Below are 18554 nucleotides of genomic sequence, written 5' to 3'. Positions count from 1 at the left end.
CTTTTCAAGTTGAAATGTGATATCTAAATAAACAACACCTATGAACACTGCGTTGCTCATAATGTGACATGCGCACAAAAAAGCAAGGGGCACTGAATGACGCCCCTGTTTGAGACTCGTATCAGAATTGAGTAAATGATCGTGTTTTTCATCTTGCTGTGTCCGTGACTCTGCTTATTAATGTCTGACAGGTGAACAGTCTTCCTCCCGGCCAGGAGAATGCAGAAGGGGAGACAGCGCGTTTGATGTGATGTAATGCTTGCAGTTCTGAGCGCTGCCACGGGCGGCGCTTCGGCGCTTTCAGATCCTGTTTGAGACGCAAGTTCTGACAGAGCGATTTCTACAACGAAGTTCTATTAACACTTCGAAGAATATACTTTATTTGTGTGGGTGGTCTAGAAAGCCAGTGTATATCTGTTTTATATATATTTGAGCTGATCCTATTTAAAAGATATTACCAAAAACAAACCAAAGAAAACTGCATGCATAACAAATCGACGGAGTAAGAAAGGAAGTAAAGTTTTGTAAAGGAATAGAAGACAGACAGCGATGGATACCGGAGCCTCAGCGCCGGATCCGTGTAAGTATTTAGTTTTACATTTTCTGTGTAGAGATACTGCTGTAATAAAGAGTATGTGTGGCCAAAAAGGGCTTATTCTCAATTAGATTGTGTTTGGTTGTCTAAATACAGGAAATGCACAGGATAGCCACGGTTTACTTTCGATTCTGAACTGCGCAATTCATGGATTAGTATTCAATCAGGTTTACTGTAGCCCCCTACTGCAGACCCCGACTCGAATCACTTCTGAATAACCCTTTAAATCAATTCCAATTCCTTTTATTGCACAGGCTGTATTGAACAAACACACACACGCCTTACATGTGTCTGATGAGGTTATGTATGTTTGCTCAATAAAGCTTTTGTGTCGTAAATTGAATTGATTAAAAGGGAATGTGAATTGAAATTGGGAAATCATTTTAAAAAAGGAATTGTCATTAAAAAAAGCAATTGACCCCGACTCTGTGTTGAACGAAACAACGTGAAATATCAACCAATGTGTTAGATTGTTTTTGCAAACTTTATTTTATTGATTTGTTTGTTTGTTTAAAAGAAATGAGTGAGAAAGAAACCTTGTTTTTTTGTTTTGTTTTATCTTGGCAAAGGAAAAGTGTGAAGAGGAAATGAAGAAACAGCCAGCGCCTCGACAAAGAAGACACAGTAATGAGATGGACCATCCTCACAGTGAGTAAATAGCAGAATGCGGAGGGTACATGGTGGAGGATCACAGAGTACAGAACAGGGGTGCTATTCCATGATATAATATTACAATGGTACAATCTGTCCTGAGTAGGGCTGTCAGTTATTATTATTATTATTATTTATTTCTTAGCAGACACCCTTATCCAGGGTGACTTACAGTTGTAAACAAAAAATACATTTCAAGAATCACAGTACAGTTAAGCCTCCAAATAGCAATCAATTAATTGGGCACACAAAATCGAACCGTTCGAATAAATATTGATGATGATTGTTCCGTCCACGTTATTATTTTAATAGCATTGTTATTATAAGTGAAAGCTTGTGCACAACAATTCAATGCGAGGGTTAATTACACCTAGGAGAAAAACACACAACATTCACAACAAGCCTAAAGCAAGTTCAACATACTACAGGGTGTTAATAAAATATTCATTATAAACACATTACAGTACTGTGGAATGTAATCTCTATAAACTAGACAAAAGTTTATGAAAAACGTCTTTTTATTGAGTGCCAGATGCAGCATCATGCGCATTGCATCTTGTTAATGCTGTACCACCTAACGTTAGGTTACTTACCATAGCCCTGGTTCCCTGAAAGAGAAGACGACCACCAACAACATTATGTATGGGATATGCCTGCCCATTGGGTAGGTATTGCTGAGCTCTCTATACCAGAACTGCCGATAGGCGCCTTCCTGGGATGACACACTCGGTCCCGCCCACCGAGGGATTAAAAACGTCATCCAAAGGAAGCCATTTCTCTTTTTCCATCGAACCCATGAGGGCGACCGATGTGACCTCGCGGTTGGTGGACGTCTTCTCTTTCAGGGAACCAGGGTTACGGTAAGTAACCTAACGTTCCTTTCAATTCGAAGACAACCACCAACGACATTACATATGGGATAATGTATACCAGAGCTGTTGCGAGGGAGAAGGAACGGCAGCATATGAGGGACGTATCACAATCACATAACCCAAGAGTTAGCGGTGTGAACTTACACCAGCGATGGCCAATACATGGATCCCTATCCACGGGTGGATCGCAAAAGATTTTTGGTGGATCTCAGGACAAATCGGAACAAGCACTAGCATGTAAGCAGTTTTTGTTTCAGCTGATGGGCAGAGCCTTCTGTGTCGTCCAGTAGCACAGATGAAAATATCCCAAAAGTTTCTACATATGAGATTAACAAAATGCTTGTGTGAACGTACACTTTAATTTAGGTGCGTGTATGCGACTAGAAATTCCTAAAGGTGATTTATTTTTTCAGCTGAAAAGTATAACAAAAAAAAAAAAACCTCGCAGTTGGAGCTAAACTCATAGCTCAATAGTAATGCACTCTGGGAATGTAGTTTATTGGTGTCCACTGTCCACTGTTAATCACACATTAAAAACTACAAATCCCATACCCCGCCAGTTTCACTGATTTATCGGTGCGATGGCTACTCGTTTCCAGACAGTTTGTCAAACCAAGATGAGGAAAATAACAAATTCATATATGTCGGCGTCTTTAAAAGTAATGAGCCATGCAGGTGTGTCAGAAGATGAAAGCGAACAGGGAGCTTCAAGTTAGTTGCAGCGTGTTCACAGTTGTGTAAAAGTTCAGCCAACTGTTGCTAAAAGATTTCCCCTGGCTTAAGTTTAACAATGTTAAAAAAAATCCATGTTTTGCACATTTTATCAGGATGCAGGGGAACTGATGGCAGGCAAGACTGCATTATTAACAGGGAGCCAGGAGTTCAAACATGAAAATATATTAAATACAGCGCTTCAAAACGGCATGCAGTGTGCGGAGAGGCAGCCCAGCCCGATACCATAAACAGCAAGCAGCGCATTCTGAGGAACATGTAGGTAAAGTTGTATCTTTTTAATTTTGTTGATGCAAAAGTATTGAACTGCACAAGTGTTATGTAAGAAAGGAAACAAACAAACAAAAAAGATCTGTAGATATTCAACATTACATTTGAGCAAAAATTCTATTATTATTATTATTATTATTATTATTATTATTATTATTATTATTATTATTATTATTATTATATTTGTGTGCCCCTAAATTTCAGTGCGCGGCTATCTATCTAAAAAAGTTTGCGTAGAGCGTTTGTTATGTTTTTGTTGATGTGGTTGTTTTGTTTTATTATTACTGTTACGTATTGGACACTAATATATTAAATTCCGCAAATAATTGTTGGTCAAAGCTTACTGGTGGATCGCGGAGCCCTTTGAGATCCACCAAAATGGATCGCAGTGTTTTGTGTATTGGCCACCACTGCCTTAGGTCACCCAGCGGAGCCGTGAGAACCGGAACTGTCCTGGTGACTGTCCACGATTGAGGAGCTCGCCTGCGGCTCGACCTGCCCCATGCGGGAGCGCGGGGAGAGAGCAACGCGAACACCTGCTGGGACACCTCGCATTACGGTGGGATCTCTGCAAGATCTCCTCCATATCGGCGTGCCTAGCAGCGCGGCCTTATCCGCGTCAGGAACTTGTGACAGCCACAGCTGTCTATGAGCCACCACTAGGCTAGCCAGGCTCCGGCCAAGAGCTTGGCATTGAAGACCGGATATATGTAGCAGCGTGCTGGACAGGAGGTGTAGTTCAGTGGCTCCTCTGTATCCTCTTGTGCCGACTGGGGCACTTCTTCCCGTTCACCCTGATCTCCCCTGGGGGAGGGAGGGTACGGTACTTGGGGCAGGGTTGGAGCTGGTGCTGCAGCTGGAGCCGCAGGTGCCTGTTGAGAGGAGCTCCAGGGCCTGTGCCATTTGTGCGTTGAGGTCCATAATGTCCCTGGCCTGTTTAGACCGCTTCACCCTTCTCGCCTGTGGGGATGGTGAGCGACTATGGGGGGCCCGTGTGCCGGGGATGTCCAGCAGGGGGTCCTGGGACAGGTCATGGAGGAGGGGCTTTGGGCCACTGAGGAAGCGGAACTCGCCTTGTGGCCCTTTCCAACCTGCTCTCCTTCACTCGGGGCTGAAAAGCAGCACAGATACTGCAGGCCACCTCTCTCTCGAGGCCCAAGGTGGCATGCTGGACGCCCAGGCACCACACACAGAGGGTGTGCTTGTCCTCCTGAGGGATGTTGCCCCTGCAGGACGTACAGGCGTGGAACCCGGTCATGCTCAACATCATATTGGCGTGTTCTGCACCGACTGAACACTGTTTGCACCGCGTGCACCGTGCACACAGAGTACCGTGAGCACTACGTGCACTGGTTACCGTGCGCCCGTGCACTAGCGCTGTATCACCGGGCACCATGTGCACCGCGACCAGGCACCATGCACACTGAGTACCCTGAGCACTATGTGCACCATATACCTTGCGTCCCTGCAGTAGCGCCGTGTGCAGAGTACCATTTCTGTTTTGTTTTTGTTTTGTTTTTTTGTCGTCAGGGTTTCCATGGCAATTGTTAGGGAGCGTGTTAAAATGACGCGCTTTCACATTTCTATTTTTCCATTTCTGTGTTCACGGGTTTGTTCTGAGGGTGGTTGTGTTTGCTCACATTTCTGTGAACCCTTTTTGTGTGAAGTGGATTCCCTTCAGTCCGAATCAGAGTGTATTTCAAAGCCCGTTGGTGTGGGTCCGGGTGATTTTTCGGGTGTCCGGTTTCTCCATGTTCGCGGTGACTCCCTCATGGAAATGCAGCTCTGTCCTCAGATGGGATGCGGAGCGGCTGTTGCCGAGGTGGTTCCGATGTTGGAAACGCGGGTTTCTCTTGGATTGATCAGGGAGGGCTGGACGGGTTTCTTTATCAAGCGCTCCCGAGAGGATTGTGGGATGTGCTGCTGTTTAATATAACGTTATAACTACATTAATAACATACGCGTACAGACACATTACAGTACGCTGCTGAAGAATAAGAATCACACGAAGCTGAATAATGTATAAAGAGATATTAAAAACAAAAAAATCATGTCTGATAGGCTGTGTGTGTGTGTGTGTGTAAACATTATTTTTTAAACTATAATAACATTCCACTGCGGCTCTCAGTGATGAAGTTTCATGATTGCTTCAGCTCACATTCAGCAGTTTCCTCAGGCTGTGTGACTGACATATAATCTGACCAATGGAAACGCAGAAAGTGTTGAAACGGTTGTCTGGTAACTGGTGGAGGAGGGAGGAGGGAAAAGGGAGGAGGAAGCAGGGAGGAGGGAGTGATTTGAGGACGGCGCAGACAGTGACTGTTGTATGTTTCAATTCTATTTCTCTCTTTTTTTTCTACCCAGTGAATGAAGGTGCAGTTGACAGTCTGCAGGCTCCAGAGCCAAGGAACAGAGCTGAGTTTTTAAAATGTAAGTCTGTTTTCACTGAAACATTTGATTGAAAGATGTGTCACTCCATTGTGAGAAGAGCTAACACTACAGAACAGGGAGGGGTGGAGCTTGAGGGCAGCAATTATTATTATTTATTAGTAATTGTGAAGCCATTAATCTACACTCCTCTCCAACAAGTATTGGTTCAGATGAATACATGCAGAATGACTAGGGGAGGAGCATTTGTTGCCTGTTTTTCCACTCAGACCTTTCTCTCCCTAAATATCTTGGTATCCCTGAATAGATAATCATCCCATCTTTTAATACATGTACAATGCATGTGAAACCAGTTGTGGGGAAAAATGAACAGCTATCCCTCCCAGTCATCCTGTGCTGGTAGTAAATGTATATTGCAGTATCACTGCACTTGTGGGATGGATTGCTCATTAAAATATTAGACAGATATTTGAGGAGTGGATGATATTCTATTGAAGATATTTAGTAAGCAAGGGGTCTGAGTGGGTGAAATAGCAACACATACCCTGTAGGAACATTAAGTGAACTGTAATTGTATGCAGAGCTGCATTTGATTGGTTCCAATTGAAGAAGTTTGATAAGATCGAGGAATTATAATGAACAAAACAATCAAACAGCAAGAGGGTTTAATTAATAGCAGCAACAGTTTATTGAAGACAGAAAAATAAAAAGAGAAAACTTATCCAAAGTCAGAAATAAATCTCAAGTAAGAATTATAGATCAAATCTATTGATTATTATCTATCAATTATTACAGTCTAAATATACTTGTCTATAAAATAGCAGGGAGAAGGGAGCATGGAGGAGACAGCGTGGACCAGGGAGCAGGGTAGAGCAACCAGGGAGGAGGGAGCAGGGAGGAGGGAGCATGAAGGAAGGAGAGTGGAGGGAGCATAGAGCAGGGGGGAGGAGCATAGAGGAAGGAGGATGGAGGGGGGAGTATGGAAAAGGGAGCATGGAGGGAGGAGGGAGCATGGAGGAGAGTAGGGAAGAGGGAGCATAGAGGAAAGAGGATTGAGGAGAGAGCAGAGAGAATGGAGCAGGGAGGAGGGAGCATGGAGGAGGAATGAGGCAGCAGGGATTATGGAGGAGGGAACATAGAGGAGGGAGCATGGAGGACAGTGGAGTGATTTCAGTAGATGATATTCTATTCAAGATATTTAGTAAACAAAGTGTCTGAGAGTGTAAAATGGAAACAAATGCCCCCTCCCCCAGTCATTGTGCATGTATTTATATTATCCCAATACTTGTTGGAGGGGAGTGAATATTATTTTACAACTGATGTCAGCTCCAAATGAATTCACACAACCTCACCCAGAATAATACAAATATTCATATTACTCCCTTCTGTACCTTCGTACCTCAATGCCTCTTCTGTTTTCAAGCTGTAGCCTCATATCAGAAACAGCCATTATAAAAAGAACTTGCTCTAATATGTATTCAATTACATTATTTTTTACACATTATTTTGACATACAATTATCCATTTATACAGCTGGGTTTTTACTGGAGCAATCTAGGTAAAGTACCTTGCTCAAGGGTACAGCAGCAGTGCCCCCCCACCTGGGATTGAACCCACGACCCTCCGGTCAAGAGTCCAGAGCCCTGACCACTACTCCACACTAATATGCATTCATCTTTTTATTGGTTCTGTACCATTTCTCAGTGATTTGACTTTTCTATCCGTTCTCTTCAATCAGATTCCTGTCAGCTCACACTGGACCCCAACACAGCATATAGAGAGCTCTGTCTGTCTGAAGGGAACAGAAAGGTGACACGGAGGAGAGAGACCCAGAGATATCCTGATGATCACCCAGAGAGATTTGAGAGCTACCCCCAAGTGCTGTGCAGAGAGGGTTTGTCTGGGACTCGCTGTTACTGGGAGATTGAGTGCAGTGGAGGAGGGGCTGCTATAGGAGTCACATATAAAGAAATCAGCAGGAAAGGAGGGGATTCCTGTGGCCTTGGATTCAATGACAAGTCCTGGAGTTTGCTCTGCTCTGGTTCCAGTTACACTGCCCGGCACAATAACAATGAAACTGCAATAACTGCCCCCCGCTCCCCCAGAATAGGAGTGTATCTGGACTTTAATGCTGGCACGCTGTCCTTTTATGGCGTCTCTGACACAATGACCCTCCTGCACAGATTCCAAACCACATTCACTGAGCCGCTCTATCCTGGGTTTTGGGTTTGGGATTATGAATCCCCTGTAACAATCTGCCAGCTGAACTAGACTGTTTTGTGTTGTAAGAAACCCTTTGTATTGAACTCCCTGTCTGTCCTCTCCACTCCTCGGGTGAAGGGAATGTTCAATCTGACACAACTTTGGATGAAAGTTAGGGGGTAAAACGGCGCCACCTGCAGAGCGAAACGAGGTGAATTATATGTTTTTATGCTTGAGGATGAGTATCTCTTAAGGGGATTGTAGCTCACTAAATAATTCCACACTGTGTTCCTATATTGCACGTCCATGGCTCCATAGGTCTCAAATGTGCAGGTTTGAAAAACATGACAGGCAAGATTCAGAAATCCATGATCTTGTTTCGAATGGGATTTTGTGTCTCAAATGGATATTTATAGTATATAGCTGAACTATCTGGGATTTAGGTACATCTGGCACATCTATAACCCTGGAGCTTCATGCATCTTTATACAGAAAAGCAATAGGTACAAGATGCCTTTTCCTCCTGTTGTTATAATTTTGTGTTTAAATTATCTCATTGGAAATGGTTGCATATTTACTCTTGCGAGCATTTAATTAGATGCATTGGGTCTACTCGTCAGGCAGTTCAAAGTTTCAATATTATAATTGTTTGCTTATTTTAACAATAATGTGAGTGAAATATCATCACAAGAAAGAAGACATTTCCATGGATCTCGTGAATCACAATCAAATTGCATTACATGTGCAATCTGCCCACAGTGGAAAAGAAGGAACGTGTTTTAAACCTGGCCTTTGTCGCCCTCTTCAGGACAAACTCTGCAGCTGCGCAGAGCCTGATTGAAATCAATTATTTTTACTTGGGAAATGTAGAGCTATTCACACAACCTTGAGGACTGTTCTAAGCGCTGTTTTAAAGACTGTTATATATATATATATATATATATATATATATATATAACAATGACCACACAGTGTTGCTTTAACTAAACTATACCAGCAGACCAGCCTATTCCATACAGGTCTTTGTAACTAAACAATACCAGCAGACCAGTCTATTTCATACAGGTCTTTGTAACTAAACAATACCAGCAGACCACCCTATTTCATACAGGTCTTTGTAACTAAACAATACCAGCAGACCGGTCTATTTCATACAGGTCTTTGTCCAGTGACTGCTGGGTCTGATGTAAGAAGAAAAAAACAGAGCGAGTCAGCCTATTGAATCTTTCAAAGGTTTGCCTGCCAGTTGAAGGAGCCAATGATAGCAGGGTAATACTATTGTGAAGCTGCTCAAAGAACACTACAGGTACAGTCCTGAATCCTCCCAGAAGCTGAGGGGGTGAAGTATAGAAGAACTGAAATGTCCGCTCTGGATAGACAAACACCAAAAAGATAACAAAGTTACAAACTGAATGAAAGGAGACAGTACAATCTTGTGAGATCAAATAAAAGCAGGTTTTTCACATCTTCAGCGTGCCCAGCTGGCACGAGCCCGTGAGCCTCTGTTGTCTTCAGAGCGCAAGCTCGGGTTCAAATGATTTCAGTCGCTTCTCGACTCTGGGGTCAAGCTATCAGACACTTCCAGATGGTTAGTCAAGCTAACAGCCCCTAAAAGCCTAAAACATCCCATTTAAAACACATGAAAGCCCTGTGCAGCTAGTCTACCCAGGCTAAGTGCTTGAGAAAGAGAGAGGGAGAGAGGTCTAAAGGGAAGGGGTGTATATCTCACTGCTCATGAACACACTGCTCCCAGGTAGAAAACTCACTGAAATCATTTGAACACAAGCTCGTGCTCTGAAGACAAAAGAGCCCCAGGGGCTTGTGCCAGCTGGGCTTGCTGAAGATGTGAAAAACCTGCTTTTATTTGATCCCACAGTATTGTACTGTCTCCTTTCATTCAGTTTGTAACTATCTTTTTTTATCTTCTTTCAATTAAGTGAGAATCAGTCTTCATGACATGAGAGGCAGAGCTGAGGCTCTGATGCCATGAACATTTGCTCTGTTCACTCTCAAAGTCCTGCTAGAATATTTGAATGGCGAATGTTTTATTTTTCATAATGACTGTACATTCTAATAGGTCACAGTGATTATTATCCTTAAACGGAAATACAAAAGTAATAAAACACAGCTCTAAAACTCATTTCAATATGTATCTTTTCTAAATGGTAACATGAGTTCATATCCTCTCCTCCCACATTACTCACTGCTCCTGTTTAAACACACACTGAGAGCAGGGAGGGGGGGGGTCCATGTTAGCAGTGGAACAGGAACATCTGCTGGATGCCATTCCACCACAGGGAGGGGGCCCTGTGCTGGTTGCCATGGTGACAGAGTCTCCAGTATCTCTGCAATGGACTCTGACCAACACATGACTGACTGAACCTGTAATAAGCTGATAAAACAGGCAGTCATAAATATTAACAAGCAGACAAACTGTCTATGCATGCAGAAATGTGGAGAACCTTTGATCTGTCTGCTTGGCTATCTTTCGGTAGAAACTCCCCTCCAACTCTCTCCTCTCCGCCCCTCTCACTGATTCAACAGTCTCTGCTCAGTTTGTCTAAACCTGGCCTCAGTCCCAAACCCCACCTCTTAGAGTTTTACAAAACTCCAAGAAATCAGCACAGTGAAGTTTCTGTTGTGAAATCGTCAGTCTCTCTGTCTCACTGCAGCAAGAATGGCTTCAAACTTGTGGTCAGAGGAGCACTTGAACTGTCCAGTGTGTCTGGAGCTATTGAAGGACCCAGTCACTACAGCATGTGGACACAGTTACTGTATGGGGTGTATTAAGAACTGCTGGGATCAGACTGATCATACAGGTGTCTACAGCTGCCCCCAGTGCAGAGAGACCTTTACCCCGAGGCCTGTTCTGCGCAGAAACACCGTGCTGGCTGAGGTTGTGGAGAAATTCAAGAAGACAGGACTCAATCCTCCTCCTGCTCAAAGTTATGCTGGACCTGGAGATGTGCCGTGTGATGTCTGCACTGGGAGAAAGTTCAAAGCTGTGAAATCCTGTTTGACGTGCCTGGCCTCTTTCTGTGAAACACACATCAAGCCACACTATGAGGGGGCTGCTTTCAAGAGGCACAAGCTGATCAATGCAATTGGAAATCTGGAGCAGAAGCTTTGTGCTGAACACCAGAAGGTTTTGGAGGTCTTCTGTAGAACAGATCAGACTTGTATTTGCTTGTTGTGTTTACAAAATGAACACAAGAGCCATGATACATTCTCAGCTGAGGCAGAAAGGACTGGGAAACAGGTAAGGGTTTGAACCATTTCCTTGTAGCTATCCTACAAGATAAGAATTCCCAGGGATATTTAACATGTATGTTTACTAGGTTATACAGTTTCACATTGGATCACTGCTCGAAAACAACTAGAAAATAAAAGTTGACCAAACAAGAAAGGAGGTCCCGCTCCAGGAACAGTCTCCCTGACACCTCCTCTCTAGACTTGGGTGGGATTAAAATCCACTAAACTTGTTCCCTATTCCTTCCAGTGCTAGCGATCCTGGTTAACTCACACAGTGATCCGAGATACATTTTTCCTCTTGTGTTTTTCTCACCCTGGTTAACACACGCAGTCGTGAGGATCCTACAGCAACACTCTCCTTCCCAGACAGTCTGTATCCCTGCTTGTAGAACCAAGAAACTGGCTTTTCAGACACTTTTTAAAGGCATGTGGCCAGGGCTAAGAGATCATCAATTAATCAATTAACACCTGGCCACATTCCACACCTGGATTTGAATATGCCCTGCCATATCTAGCACAAACGATTATCAAAAGCATTATTTACAATTAAACAAAAATACACTATTTACACTTGCAGGATTTGTTCAGCTGTTTTGTGGTGCATTTGTAGTGTAAAATTAGCATGATTTATATTCCTAGTGTTTTTTATATGTATCTTGCAACTTTATAAAATCATTATTATTATTATTATTTATTTCTAATCGCAAGCAAATACAAATACATTCAAGTGTTACAATACAAGTAATACAATAAGAGCAGGAAATACAATAATTTTTTTCAAGTGTGACAAACCACAATTCAATAATACAGCAGATAATAGTGAAAGTTACATCAGGATATGATTAGATAGTGATAGTTACATCAGGATATGATTAAGTGCAAAATACTACAGGTTAAACACTTGGCAGATTACAATATTCTGAAGTACAGGATTAAATGTAGTAAAATAGGGGGCAGATAAGAGCAAAATAAAGCACATTTAAATGAAGGGTGATAGTGTCCCAGGATACAAACAAAGGAGTTCTACAGGTGCTGTTTGAAGAGGTGAGTCTTAAGAAGGCGTCGGAAGGTGGTCAGGGACCATGTAAGTTTAATTGTTTAAGATATTATAGTTTAATTGGTAAAACTGTTTAAAAATAGCATTCCTAGCAAAGTCAAGCACCTAATTAAAAAAATTATTAAAAAATAAAAACAAGATTAATATGATATGCAACGTATAAGATTAATATGACATTCAATATACAAGATTAATATGATATACAATATACAAGATTAATATGATATACAATATACAAGATTAATATGATATTCAATATACAAGATTAATATGATATACAATATACAAGATTAATATGATATACAATATACAAGATTAATATGATATTCAATATACAAGATTAATATGATATACAATATACAAGATTAATATGATATTCAATATACAAGATTAATATGATATACAATATACAAGATTAATATGATATACAATATACAAGATTAATATGATATTCAATATACAAGATTAATATGACATTCAATATACAAGATTAATATGATATTCAATACACAAGATTAATATGATATACAATATTCACAGGGCTTCTGTTTTTCAGTGTTTATTAATTTAGGGGAGACCTGTACTGACTATCTGGCACATGCGTATTGCTGCAGGTAGAGGGCAGCAGTCTCCTATGATCCGCCTGTCAGTCATGGCGATGACACGGAGAGGTGGTGAAGAGTGTGTGTGTGTGCTTTCCCTCTCTCTAAGTGGCTGAGAGGGGCCCTTAAGAACGGTGCTTTAGGTGCACTCAGGTGGCCGGATTGGGGAACACACTGTGACCCTGACCGCAGACGTCAGGTGTTAAAAAGGAGGAAAACGAGGCAAGTCTGGCTGAGGATAACAGCCGGCCTGAAAATAATTAAACGAGAAATCAAAATACGTAGCTACACACCCAAGGGGACGGGTTTAGTTATACGGGGGAACTCCGGCCATCCCAGTGTAAAGCAAGCGAGCGTAGGACGGAGGCTCGTGCTGACCGGCTTAGCGGCCGTGGTTTATTACTGTGTTTTATTTTCCCTTTTTCTTTCGCCTTTGGTTTTCATTATTATTTACGAGCACTTGTTGTGCCCTTGCTTGTGCACCTTTTGTGGTACAAGCCGTGGTGCTGGTTACTGTCGCCAGTATCCAGTCCACGGACAACAACGCCATCTCCTGGACGCAATAAATCAGTGCGCCTGAGCGGCGTTACAAATAAAGTACTGTCTCCTGGTGTCAGTGAGTTGCCCACCACCCTCCCACACTTCTTAATAAACTAATACATCAAATTTTAAACAAGACTTTAATAATTGAGTTTTGAAATATAGTAAACAAAACCCATGCCTTTAAAAGTGACACATACACATCTATCTGCACTGGCAGAGCTGCTGTGCCCGTGCCTTTAAAAGTGACACATACGCATCTATCTGCACTGGCAGAGCTGCTGTGCCTGTGCCTTTAAAAGTGACACATACGCATCAATCTGCACTGGCAGAGCTGCTGTGCCCGTGCCTTTAAAAGTGACACATACGCATCTATCTGCACTGGCAGAGCTGCTGTGCCCGTGCCTTTAAAAGTGACACATACGCATCTATCTGCACTGGCAGAGCTGCTGTGCCCGTGCCATGCCGTTCTTGCCAGTCTGCCCACAGTGAGAGGTGTGTTTTCGGGAGGATTGCTTGTACACTTAAAACGTTTGATCTTTCAATTTATAGCCATCATTTAGCTGAGAAATTGTTTTTATTGTTTTTTATTTTATTAATTATTAAAGTGTTCATTTTTTGTAGCATATTTTACTTTTTTTAATTATGAAGGCTTAAAGTCAGTAGAGGGCAGAAAAAGTAATTTAATTTGGTGAATTAACAAAGTTTACATGATTAAAACAGATATGTTTAAGTTTAAAACAGAATGTAATAATCTATTTTGGATTTTGTTTGTTGAAATCTACAATTTCTTTCGCTCACCCTACTAGTCCCCTCTTTCCTTTGCTCTCTTCCACAGTGAAGTCCTTCTGCTCACGGGCTCATTCTTCTGGGGATTTTGTGTGTTTAGGCATTTTTTACATTTCTTCACAATTTTCAATTCTGTTTTAAATTCCACGAGTGTGTGAATCCTCCCTATTGAACTGTAATATAGCTTTAAATCCCACGAGCAAGAACAACCCTCCGTTTCTAATTGTAATCTCGTTTTAAATCTCACAAGCGTGTGCAGTCCTCCAATAGAAATGCAGGAATGTGCTGCCACTCAGTTTAAAGTATTCAGAATGAATCAATGATAGATTCAAGTCAGGAAGGAGGTGCATTGCCCGACTGCGCTGGGAAAGGTTGTTATTTATTTATTTATTTTTGTTTTTCTTCTTAGGTTTTAGGTTATTTTATTGTATTTTTTCACATGGAAAGGGGTGAAGTCAATGTGAATTGAGTAACCATGTCCAGTGTTTGTCTGGTTTTTACTGGGTATACACTGATTTCATTGTTTTGTATCAGTGCTGTTTTATCTGTGTTTATCGGTTAAAACAGGAAATCAGAAGCCTTAAATATCCATTAAAGAGAAAGCTGCTTCAGTTTCCTAGCTGCTTGACAAAACAAACATGTAACACATGCTAGATCAGCCATCATGCACTGTTACTAGTATGAAACAGTACCATCTAGTGGACAGCTACTGTGGATCAAGTGTCCTTTTGTATTGCTGGCAGCTCTGCACTAGATGGTGTTGTATCTTACTACTATACACACATGTTGTCTGATCTAGCCTGTGCTACAGATGTCTAAGGCGTGCAACTAGAACTGAAGAGCAAATTATATTCGAGAACCACTCAGAATTAAAGCAAACATTGTAAAGAGGTTAGGGGACAAGAAAACATAAAATATATATAAACTAAATTGATTCTGTCAGTTTCAATAGCATACTTCAACAGGCCTGTGTTGGGTGTGACAGGATATCACTCAATGCCCCATCAGAAATGTCACTGTGTCACTGTGTTTCTACACAGAAGCAGCTGGGAGAGACACAGACAGAAATACAACAGAGAATCCAGGAGAGACTGAAAGAAATTGATGAGCTGAAACAGGCTGTGGAGTCACTGAAAGTGGGTATTGAAAAGAGGGGGTTATTATTATTATTATTATTATTATTATTATTATTATTATTATTATTATTATTATTATTATTAACAGGTGGACTGGAACACATCTACTGAAGTTTACTGTCTATGCCTGATGTGTTGTTGATATCAATTCTAACCATGTCTCCTCTACTGTGTTCTTTCACTCAGAGATCTGCATGCATAGAAATAAAGGAAAGTGAGAAGATCTTTACTGAGCTGATCCGATCCATTGAGAAGATCCACACTGAGGTTATTGAGCTGATTGGAGCTAACAAGAAGGCTGCAGTGAATCAGGCTGAAGGACGCATGAAGAAACTGCAGCAGGAGATTGCTGAGCTAAGGAGGAGAAACACTGAGCTGAAACAGCTTTCAGAGACAGAGGATCACATCCATTTTCTACAGGTAACATCACTGCTTGTTTGAAAATCTCTAGTCCATAATTGGGACGGTTTCAGACAGACCTCTCCAATTGAATGAATCCTTGCTTTTTCCCCAGGAATGTTTTGGACCCCATTCTGTTTCACTGAAAACTCCTTTTCTCCACTTTCCTGTTGTAGAATTTCCAGTCTCTCTGTGCCCCTCCTGAAGCTGGAGACTTACCCAGCGTTACTGTCAATAAAGACATCTCTTTTGAGGCTGTGAGGAAAGCTGTATCTGAACTTAAAGACCATATTGAGGACTTCTGCAAGGGGGAATTAGTCAAAATAACCACAACAGGTTGGTGTGAAATAGATTCCTTTGGTAGAGATTTCTCAAATAGACCATGGCTTGAGGAGTGACAGGACTTGCAAGACATTAATAAAGACCTCTTGCAGATTGTTGGCTATATGAATATAGCAGCAGGGAGACAGCAGGGAAGAATGAGCAGGGAAAAAAGACTTTTACACCCTGAAATGCCGTGAATAAGCCTTGTTTCTTTTCAGATTGCTGTTTGGTGTCTTGTGTGTGTTCTGTATTAATCCACATGTTTCAATTCTATTTCTCTCTCTTTTTTTCTGCCCAGTGAATGAAGTTGCAGTTTACAGTCTGCAGGCTCCAGAGCCAAGGAACAGAGCTGAGTTTTTAAAATGTAAGTCTGTTTTCACTGAAACATTTGATTGAAAGATGTGTCACTCCATTGAGAGAAGAGCTAACACTACAGAACAGGGAGGGGTGGAGCTTGAGGGCAGCAATTATTATTATTTATTAGTAATTGTGAAGCCATTAATCTACACTCCTCTCCAACAAGTATTGGTTCAGATGAATACATGCAGAATGACTGGGGGAGGGGCATTTGTTGCCTGTTTTTCCACTCAGACCTTTCTCTCCCTAAATATCTTGCTATCCCTGAATAGATAATCATCCCATCTTTTAATACATGTACAATGCATGTGAAACCAGTTGTGGGGTAAAATGAACAGCTATCCCTCCCAGTCATCCTGTGCTGGTAGTAAATGTATATTGCAGTATCACTGCACTTGTGGGATGGATTGCTCATTAAAATATTAGACAGATATTTGAAGAGTGGATGATATTCTATTGAAGATATTTAGTAAGCAAGGGGTCTGAGTGGGTAAAATGGCAACACATACCCTGTAGGAACATTAAGTGAACTGTAATTGTATGCAGAGCTGCATTTGATTGGTTCCAATTGAAGAAGTTTGATAAGATCGAGGAATTATAATGAACAAAACAATCAAACAGCAAGAGGGTTTAAAGGGTTCATAAGGACCTTTGTATTTTATTGTGTTGCATGTTCCCATGTGTTGCTACAACTGTTTACGTGAGGTGTGTGTATTGTTTTAATTATTTTTATTTTTTTTACATTTTGACCACTTTTTTATACTTATAGATAGCTTCACATGTAACTGCATGGGCCTCTCAGAACTACATTTCCCATCATCCTCCTGCTCACATATGTGATTGAGATTACCAGTGAGCAGGAGGATGATGGGAAATGTAGTTCTTCGAGGTCCATGCAGGTCCGCGGGAAGCCATCTTGAGGCAGAAAATGCAATTTAAAAGTTTAAAAAAGTGGTCAAAATGTATTAAAAAAATAATTAAAACAACACACACACCTTCCATAAACAGGATGTGAGGATGCAGCAGACAATGACTGTTGATTTTCTCAGTGATTTGACTTTTCTAACCGTCTCTCCTCTACCCGTTCTCTTCTCTTCAATCAGATTCCTGTCAGCTCACACTGGACCCCAACACAGCGCATAGAGAGCTCTGTCTGTCTGAAGGGAACAGAAAGGTGACACGGGGGGGAGAGACCCAGAGATATCGTCATCACCCAGAGAGATTTGAGAACTGGGCCCAAGTGCTTTGCAGAGAGGGTTTGTCTGGGACTCGCTGTTACTGGGAGATTGGGAGGAGTGGGAGAGGGGCTCTTATAGGAGTCACATATAAAGGAATCAGCAGGAAAGGAGGGGATTATTCCTGTCTCCTTGGATGCAATGACAAGTCCTGGAGTTTGGAATGCTCTGGTTCCAGTTACTCTGTCCAGCACAATAACAATTGCACTGCAATAACTGCCCCCCACTACCCCAGAATAGGAGTGTATCTGGACTTTAATGCCGGCACGCTGTCCTTTTATGGCGTCTCTGACACAATGACCCTCCTGCACAGATTCCAAACCACATTCACTGAGCCGCTCTATCCTGGGTTTTGGCTTAATTCTGGTTCCTCTGTAACAATCTGCCAGCTGAACTAGACTGTTTTGTGTTGTAAGAAACCCTTTGTATTGAACTCCCTGTCTGTCCTCTCCACTCCTCGGGTGAAGGGAATGTTCAATCTGACACAACTTTGGATGAAAGTTAGGGGGTAAAACGGCGCCACCTGCAGAGCGAAACGAGGTGAATTATTTGTTTTAGCAACGAATGGATTTCATACGAAATAACTGTATTTAATTTATTTTTTAAAAATTGTTATGTTTTATATATATTTTAGAAAATGTCATCCAATACTCAGTGCTGTAACAGTTTTTAAAAAAGTCAACTTAAGTTTGCTTTATTGTATGTGTGTGTTTGTATTATTGTATTGTATTGTGTGTTTGTTTTCTTTGATTTCCATAAAATGAGTTTTATGTTTATTTTTTCAGATTTTAGTAATGCGATTTAATAAAAAAAAATAATTTGATTAACTGTGACTTATTTATTAATACTCATTAACACGGTTTTTCAAATGAGAAAGAAAGAGATAGAGAGAGGGAATAAGAGAGAAAGACGTATGGTAAAGCATAGGGAAGCATTGTAAAGCACAGAGAGGTCTGGTAAAGCATAGGGAAGCATTGTAAAGCACAGAGGGGTCTGGTAAAGCATAGGGAAGCATTGTAAAGCACAGAGAGGTCTGGTAAAGCATAGGGAAGCATTGTAAAGCACAGAGAGGTCTGGTAAAGCATAGGGAAGCATTGTAAAGCACAGAGAGGTCTGGACTCTAACCCTGGGTTTGAGACTCAGCTCAGTGATT

The 18554-nt window shown here is 41.5% G+C and overlaps 2 protein-coding genes across 3 annotated transcripts; both read left to right on the top strand.

Annotated features, from left to right (window-relative positions):
* Positions 1-9134, top strand: LOC117965787 (tripartite motif-containing protein 16-like). 2 transcript variants are annotated; one of them, XM_059016553.1, is made up of 4 exons: positions 1-580; positions 1160-1243; positions 5485-5550; positions 7247-9134. In XM_059016553.1, the coding sequence occupies exons 1-4, from the start codon at positions 550-552 to the stop codon at positions 7777-7779; spliced, it is 714 nt and encodes a 237-aa protein (XP_058872536.1). In that variant the 5' UTR covers positions 1-549; the 3' UTR covers positions 7780-9134. The 2 variants fall into 2 exon arrangements, with proteins under 2 accessions (XP_058872536.1, XP_058872537.1); XM_059016554.1 differs by having other exon boundaries at positions 3-580; positions 1165-1243.
* Positions 9135-10026: 892 nt separating this feature from the next.
* On the top strand, positions 10027-18222 carry LOC117432644 (tripartite motif-containing protein 16-like protein). The gene is made up of 6 exons (XM_059016590.1): positions 10027-10969; positions 14991-15086; positions 15273-15506; positions 15662-15821; positions 16108-16173; positions 17270-18222. Exons 1-6 carry the CDS (start codon positions 10388-10390, stop codon positions 17797-17799), a joined length of 1668 nt encoding a protein of 555 aa, XP_058872573.1. The 5' UTR covers positions 10027-10387; the 3' UTR covers positions 17800-18222.
* Positions 18223-18554: the final 332 nt, after the last annotated feature.

This window comes from Acipenser ruthenus, chromosome 53, assembly GCF_902713425.1.
Source record: "Acipenser ruthenus chromosome 53, fAciRut3.2 maternal haplotype, whole genome shotgun sequence".
In the NCBI taxonomy this organism is placed as follows: Eukaryota; Metazoa; Chordata; class Actinopteri; order Acipenseriformes; family Acipenseridae; genus Acipenser; species Acipenser ruthenus.
Note: the sequence above shows the minus strand (reverse complement) of the source record. Positions and strands in the feature narration are given on the sequence as shown.

Bases quoted from the DNA above. Each gene is read 5' to 3' on its own strand.
- LOC117432644 (XM_059016590.1), top strand. From the start codon at position 10,388: ATGGCTTCAAACTTGTGGTCAGAGGAGCACTTGAACTGTCCAGTGTGT. The intron at 10,970-14,990 runs GTAAGGGTTTGA...GTTTCTACACAG, and splicing joins CAGAAAGGACTGGGAAACAG to AAGCAGCTGGGAGAGACACA. The intron at 16,174-17,269 runs GTAAGTCTGTTT...CTCTTCAATCAG, and splicing joins CAGAGCTGAGTTTTTAAAAT to ATTCCTGTCAGCTCACACTG.
- LOC117965787 (XM_059016553.1), top strand. From the start codon at position 550: ATGGATACCGGAGCCTCAGCGCCGGATCCGT. The intron at 581-1,159 runs GTAAGTATTTAG...GTTTTATCTTGG, and splicing joins AGCCTCAGCGCCGGATCCGT to CAAAGGAAAAGTGTGAAGAG. The intron at 1,244-5,484 runs GTGAGTAAATAG...TTTTCTACCCAG, and splicing joins TGAGATGGACCATCCTCACA to TGAATGAAGGTGCAGTTGAC.